The sequence below is a fragment of the Ailuropoda melanoleuca genome, chromosome 7 (genome assembly GCF_002007445.2).
Source record: "Ailuropoda melanoleuca isolate Jingjing chromosome 7, ASM200744v2, whole genome shotgun sequence".
Classification (NCBI taxonomy): Eukaryota; Metazoa; Chordata; class Mammalia; order Carnivora; family Ursidae; genus Ailuropoda; species Ailuropoda melanoleuca.
This window is the reverse complement of record NC_048224.1, coordinates 55760710-55768286: the sequence shown is the minus strand read 5'-3', so window position 1 is coordinate 55768286 and position 7577 is coordinate 55760710. Positions and strand designations below refer to the sequence as shown.

Below are 7577 nucleotides of genomic sequence, written 5' to 3'. Positions count from 1 at the left end.
GGAGGTCCCTGAAGTCCAATTGGGCTCTGGCCTGGGAGTGGTTAAGAGTGGGCTCTGGAGTGAGACAGCCCCAGGTTCAAACCGTGGCTCAGCCACCTCCAGCTTAGTGACCACAAGTGAGTCCTGTGAGCACTCCTGGCCTCTGTTCCTCACTCTGGGGGGCCGGTGGAAGGATGGTGTGAGGGGCTCACTCAGCCTGGGACCTGCTCCTCCCTCTGTAAGGTGGGGTGACCCCATTCACATTCTCAGACAGCTGAAAAGCAGGCTCCACCCCTTTATGAGGCCCTACCATAGGCCACACAGTCCCACTTCTCAAGGATTCTCAGAGTCCATTCATTCATTGAATCGATGCTTTCATTGATCTCTTCCTGAAGTCTAGTTGCGGAGATAGAATACACACCCATGAAATAACTGGCCAGCTTATAAAACAGTTTCCTTTTACCAATGCCCTTACCTTTTTTTCTTATTGTCAACATATTACATGCTTACTGAAATAAATTCAATAAATACAGATAATATAGGTACAATCCTACTGCCTGGAGACTGCCACTCTTCACAGGATGGCAGTCAGGTTATAAAGGAATTCTCACTTGTCTCATTCCCAATTATTGAAATATTTTACAAAACCAAGTATTACTTTAATAATCAAAGAAGAATATATATTAAATCAAAGAAAGAATATATTAAACTATCTCTACATATCATATATACACAAATACACATTTAAAAATATGTCTGTTTTATGCCCTTTAAAAAAATAACCTACCCTTGGGGCACCTGGGTGGCTCAGTCGTTAAGCATCTGCCTTCGGCTCAGGTCATGATCCCGGGGTCCTGGGATCGAGCCCCGCACTGGGCTCTGTGCTCAGCTGGAAGCCTGCTTCTCCCTCACCCACTCCTCCTGCTGGTGTTCCCTCTCTCGCTGTGTCTTTCTCTGTCAAATAAATAAAACCTTAANGCATCTGCCTTCGGCTCAGGTCATGATCCCGGGGTCCTGGGATCGAGCCCCGCACTGGGCTCTGTGCTCAGCTGGAAGCCTGCTTCTCCCTCACCCACTCCTCCTGCTGGTGTTCCCTCTCTCGCTGTGTCTTTCTCTGTCAAATGAATAAATAAAACCTTAANACTGGCTGTCTCTATCTCTGTCAAATAAATAAAAAATCTTTAAAAAAAAAAAACAAAAAAAAAAACCTACCCTTTTCACTTAATATAAACCCGGCCATGTTTCCATGACAACCCGCCATTTTTCAATGGCTGCTTGGCATTTTGTCACGTGGATGAGCCATACTTTATGTAAGCAACCCCTTATTACTGGACATGTAGATTGTTTCCATTTTATGACGATACGAAACTATTCTGGCACAGCCATCCTTATACGCACACCGAAGTACAACAGAAATACGTGGTTCAAGGGCAAGTGCCAAATATGACCATGTGCTCAGGCACGCATCTGGCAGGCCAACATGAGCCACGTACTGCAGGGCCCGGACCTGGAAAAGCACGGATTATAGACATGTCCAGCCAAACACGGCAAGTCCAAGCACCCTTTTCCCACGGTAGAGATGAGGAATTGCTGCCTAGGGTGGGGGCATCACCTATGAGGCCACAGAGCTGGCCAAGGCCAGTGAGGGGATGTGGGCTGGCGGGTCCCTGCAACTCTGAGCCCGCAGGCTGTCCTGGCCACAGGTCCCCTAGCTTCTCCATTTCCTGATGGCTTGGCACCAATTCCCTCGCCTACTCATGGAACGCTTCTTGAGGACTGTTCTGCACCAGGCCTCCTGCAAGGACCAGGGGGGAGTGCAAAGGTGACTTGGAGGTGCCCCAAGCCTGCAGACCACCTGGCCTCCCCTGAGCCACTGCCCTACCTTGCCTGTGGTCCACACAGCCTTCCTGTTCCAGCCCTGTCAGGTGCTGAGAGAGGGTGAAGCGACTTGCTAGGGCCCACAGCTGGGAAGAGGCAGAGCAGGATTCAGACTCGGGCTGTGGGACCCAGAGCAGTTTGCACATAGCAGACACTTGCTATGTGCTGTCTTTAAGTGTTTAAGATTCACTACTGCTGTTTACACTACTACTAAGCGTTTGTGTATCATTAACTTGTACTTCATAGTTGCTCCGTGCCTACTTGGAGCTAAGTTTGTGCCCCTGAACTGTCGCAGCAACTTGACCGGCTTTTAGTCTTCATCGCCCAAATGGGAACGTCAAAGCTCAGACATGAACGGGGTCTATCTGGGTCATCGAGTGAGCCAGAGGAGCACCCCAGGATTCACACCTCACCCCAATACCCCAACCCCCCTCTGCTCTTCTCCTTTTCCCTTGGTCGTAACACTCATTCTCTGTACGTTGATAGCTCATGTCCTCCGAGCAGAGTGTCAGCGCATGGGGCAGGGACTGTCCTCTACTTGTTTGCAGATGGGCCTGGAGTCCCAGGCAGGGCCTGGCACATAGTAGGCGGCCAATATGTATTTATCAAATAAATGACTCTGTTTCCGAAGGCTGAGCTCTAATCTACAAGCCTCACCGTCAAAGACGGATGGCCAAAGGAGGCCGGTTGTTTGTGACGATCCCAGAAGGGAAGGGGAAGGGACTGGGGGGAGAATCTCCACGACAGGCCAGCGGGAGGAGTACCGAGTACCGGGGAGACGCACAGCTGGAGGGGAGAGGTGGGAAGGGCAGCGGCAGGGCCCTTGCCAGGAGGGGGAGGGAGCCCTGCGAACAGCATTTTTCACCACCGCCTCCCCACCCCGGGCGCTCCCGCCCGGATCGCTTTCGCAGTTCGCATTTCGAAGGCCGCTCCTGGGTTATTTCGGTCGGGAAACCTGATCCTTCGCGGGGTTTATTTTAGCACCTTGGAGAACTCCCAGTGCCGCACCGATCCGGCCCCACCCAGCCCGCTGACGCCGCCTCCGGCCGCCTCCGGGCGGCCGGGCAGGGGGCGCGGGGACCCCCGGAGCAGCGCCCGCACGCAGGACCCCCACTTCCGCAGACGCCGTAGGGCGCGAGGGCGCGCCGCCAAGGGGTCTGTGGGCACTGCGGCCACTCCCTGACCTTGGGGCCCCGCTGAGCTTCTGCTCCCCGGCTGGGGCGACGATTGTGCGGGAGGGCAGCACTTCTGATGCCCAGAACTGTGGCTCTGAAGGCTCCGCTGGGGAAGCCGGACCACAGGGGCGGGGAGAGTCCCTCCCCGGGATCCCCAGAGGGCGCCCCCCTTGGGAGCCAGGCTGGGAGAAGCAGCCCCTAGCCACCCTTAGGTGACCTCCATGTGGCCAGTGGGATCTCCATCCCGCAGGTTACCACTTACCGCCCACCAGCCCCGGAAATAACATCCAACACGCCTGCATGCACACATACACACACGTACACTCTCACATACCCTCACATTCAAAAATGTGCTCAGCTACACTCATCATCACACACGCATCCACTGGGACGCACACTCACCGTCACCTACAGACACACACTCATATACACAGGGACAGGGACACACATGCCATCCTGCACACTCATACACCCACACGCTCATACAGACATACCCTCACACGAGGCACACACGCTGTCATACATGACACACACACACCTGCTCATCCAAGCCCACACCACTAACGTTCCTCCCACACACACGACTGTCACATATACCCTCCCACACAGAGTTGCACAAACCCACACTGTCACATACACCCCCACCATCACACGCTCACACATACACTCACACACTCTAACCTCGTCTACTATGCTTACTACACACACCATCACACACCCCCTCCGGAAGTGCCGTCTTCACCCTCCCTTCTCCAAGCTCAACACTGGACACACACAAACCAAAACAATTTATTCTGTAGGTCTGATTTATAGCAATCGATACTTACTCGTAACCACTTCAAGTATGAATTTGTACTCATATATTATTCATGTTAATACATACCTCCATTCATCATTCCTCGATTTATCCTGACGTCTCTCTGACCCATGTGACGTAAGTGCCATGGGGACCACGCCTGCCGTCTGTCCTGGCCCTGGCTGTGTCCCCAGCGTCCTTTGAGCGCCCAGCCGAGCGCAAGTGTCCAGTCAATACTGGGGAAGGAAGACATGTGCGGATGGTGGAAGGGCCAGCCGAGAAGTCCCAAGCCTAACACACCCTAGAAGCAATGTGGTTCTGAACCGCTGGCCGGAAAGGCCTTTGCCTCCAGACATGCGGCCACCCAAAGCAGCGGGGTCTTACGCCTCCCAGATATTTCCCATACCATGCCACTGCATCTTAATGGAGAATGACCTAGGTTCTAATGTGGGGGCTCTCTCTGGATGACTTTGCTGGGTCTGAGTTCCCCATCTGTAGGGGGGACCGTGGTCCAGCCCTCTCTGAGATCCCATTCCTGCTCCCCACAGAGGTGGGGTGCATCAGTGACCTCAGGTGGGCCCTGCAAGCGGGATCCACCTCCTGGCCTCCCGATGCCCTGCCTCCAGCCATCTGCCTGGCCTTCCAGCCCTGCCCACTGTTTCCTGGGTGGGCATTCCAAACCTTACCATGGGCTTCCAGTCTGGTCCCAAACAGTTAAGGAGAGAACCCTGTTTCCCCGGGCAACAGAATTACAGCATTCACATTTCCATCTGCAGAGCAAGGGCTTTTCCTTCCTGGGAAATGCCTTTCTAGTCCCATGATGACCACACCCTTGGAGGCCAAGAGCCCTTGAAGGACTGGCTTTGGCCTTGAGATGGAGGTTGGCCAATGAGGGAGAGGGAGCCTGGAGACCATCTCCGATGGCCATGAAAGTGAGGCCCTGACAACTACAGGGGCACCAGGGAGAGCGCCTGCTCCCTTGAATCACCAGCCTCAGGGTCTTAAAGCCAGGCTGCTGGGTGCAACCCACACCACCGTCTTCCCTGAGCTTCAGTGTCTCGGCTACAGAATGGCATGGTGACAGAAGGCGGCTCGTGGGCTCATTGTGCAGGGCCTTGAGGAGGATATGTTTGGTGGCTTCTGGTGATGCTCAGTGAGGAGAAGTGGCATCCAGCTCTTTCCTCAGAACTTGGACTCTCAGCTTGTTTGGGGCGCCTATGAAAACCCAGCTGGGCCGGGACATGTAGTTTTGGCCTCTGATTTGTTGTATGACTGGTTCTCCATGGCCTCTCTGGGCCAACATGCCCAGAATTGAGGGACCTTGTCCTTCCACTGACCATACTTTGCGTCCCCGAGTTGCCATACTGGGGAGTTCACCATCTTCCACTGGTGCTGGGGCTGCACATCCAGTCCCTCCTCTTTCCCATTCAGTGGTGACTTTATTGAGGGTTCTAGGGAGACTGAGGTCTGGGGGAGGGGAAAAGGTCGGTGGGCAGCACTGTGAGTGTCCCCATGGTGTCGGGCATGTTACCACCAGATGTCCCCTTCCTCCGTTCTGCAGATGCCAGCGCTTCATGCAAGTGGGAATGCACCCTGGGCCTTCCACAGATGCTGAGGCAGCCATGGGTCTGTGCCCAACACCCACAGAGCTCCAGAAAGTGCTGAGCAGGAAGAAGGCTGAGTTGGGAGGCAGGAGGGCCAAAGGGGCCTGAGAGCTGGGGAAGCAGCCAGAGCCTTGAAGGGCCCAACAGGAGCTGGGACAGGGCATGTACAAGAGCCCAGCCCGTGGAGACCCTCTATCTGTCAGGGCTGGCCTGCGGGGAGCACTCTTTATTTAGCTCAGAGCCTGGCGAACAGGCCCAAGAACACTGCCTTAGCCCTCCTCCCACAAAATCGGCCTTCAACTACCCCAGGACAAAGTACTCCATGGGGGGTGATGTGAAAGGGGAGGTGTCTATGGGGCTGAGATTAAGGGGGAGGGGGCTTTTATTTTGCAAGAGCTCTCACCCTGTGGGCACCTGAGCACCTCTTCCAGTGGAACTCACTAGAGACAGGGCTTACTAGGGGGTCAGTTCCACCCTGTTCAGAGGGGCTGGCCCCAGCTAGCAAGGGCAGCATCCCTGGAGGAAGGAACTGAGTGGGCTTTGGACTTGGCCAGATCTGGCTGGGGATCCAGACTCTGAAAAGCTCCTGTCCCCCGACCCCTGGGTCTCTGTCTGTACAGTCCACCTCCCGGTGTCAGTGGTCACTCAGGCAGCATCATCTCTAGGGATTTGGCTGTTTCGTGACAAGGTTAAGGCTGTGGCCTCTGTCCTTTTCACATGGAAGGAGAAAAATGTGCAGCTCAGCACAAGTTCATACAGCACCCATGTCCTTGCCACTAGGATGGGATCGTGACTCCAGAGAGCACCCTGGCCAGTGGGGCTGCTCTGTTCCAGGCAGTGGGGGTGATGGGGGTTGGGAGATGAGACAGACATCCCCAAAAGTTAACATCTTACTTACATAGAAGCTGAATAGCATAACAATTATCTCAAGGCAAAGGAGGTGTTGAAGGCCATAGTGAGTCCCAGAAGGGAAGAAAGCTTTAGGGGAGCCATGACTTGACAGCAGGGAGAGGCCGCTATGGGTTAAGGGGCCAGGGAAGTCTTCGTGGAAATGGACATTTACGTGGGGTCCCTGGGAGACCTGCGCTGTCTGGGCTTCTACTCTGTAGCAGAAAACAGGGGATGAGGGCCACCCTCCCTTCATCTCAGTTAGCAGGACTGGATATAAGGTACCTGTGGCCTGAGCTGGTGTTGGCATGTGACGGATCCCTTGAGCTGGCTGATCATCCCTCAAAGTGGCCAGAAGCCTCCCTCCCCGGCCCCTGCCCTCACCGGCACTCAAGATGCTCTAGCTGGAGAGTGGCCAGAAGGACCTGTTCCCCAGTGGGCTGTGGGTACCTTTGGAAGTCAGGGTCATGGGGCGGGGCGGGGTAGAGCATGGCTGTAATGTGGCTGCCAGGTTTTCTGATGTCACAAACCACCTGGCCTTTCCCTGGGGGAGTAAATTGCAAGATGGGGGTGGGGCTATTGGCTTAAGGCAGCTTAGAGAGGTTCACAGGACTGCCCAGGGTCAAACCCTTCTTGAACCTCGGCACTCAAGACTTCTGGGGTCCCAGTGTAAGCCGCGACACCTGCCAGGGTGGGGCCTCCGGCAAGTCTCTGGGGTCTCCCAGCTTTGGATTCCTGCTCTGTGAAGTACCCATGATAGACCTCCCTCCACAGGGGTGGCTGATAGTGGATAAAATGACGAAGCTTGTACAGCACTTTTCACAGTTGGGGCCCAACAGGCCTGACCACCTGTCAGGGTGCCAAGAGGTTCAGTCCCAGGGACCCTGTCCCCAGACTTCTCTCCCCCACCGCAAGCTTCCGAGCACTGGGGCCTCCTAGGGCCCCTGCACTGCTTGCACCCAGCCACGGCCCCACCGTGGCCAGGAATACCAGGACCGTGCAAGCCTCCTCCCCAGAGAGGTTGCCCAGTTCAAAGGGCGGAGGAACCCACCTGGACCCGAGACTGAAGCCGAACTACACTACCCAGAATTCCTGGGGCTAGCCAAAAAGGAAATGTCGTTTATGCAAGGAGAGGCTCAGCTCCCCACAAGCTGCAGAAGGAGAGAGAGGGGGGAGCCGGGGACAGGATTAGCAGGGGGAGGGCGGGCTGTGTGCGGGGAGCGAGGGTGGAGAGCAGGGCGGGCGGCGAGGAGGGCG

At 55.4% G+C, this 7577-nt stretch overlaps 1 protein-coding gene across 3 annotated transcripts in view; it reads right to left on the bottom strand.

Annotated features, from left to right (window-relative positions):
- Positions 1–7341, bottom strand: part of PLPP7 (phospholipid phosphatase 7 (inactive)) — a 27164-nt gene extending 19823 nt beyond the window's left edge. Inside the window, exon 1 of one of the 3 annotated variants that reach the window (XM_034664697.1) lies at positions 3916–7341. Coding sequence is in view for 1 of the 3 variants with exons in the window: in XM_034664696.1 (XP_034520587.1) it covers positions 3916–3977 (62 nt within the window). In the remaining 2 variants the exon portion in view is untranslated. Of the gene's footprint in view, positions 1–766; positions 828–3915 lie in introns of those variants that run through there. The other 2 variants (XM_034664696.1, XM_034664698.1) reach the window with 2 other exon arrangements.
- Positions 7342–7577: the final 236 nt, after the last annotated feature.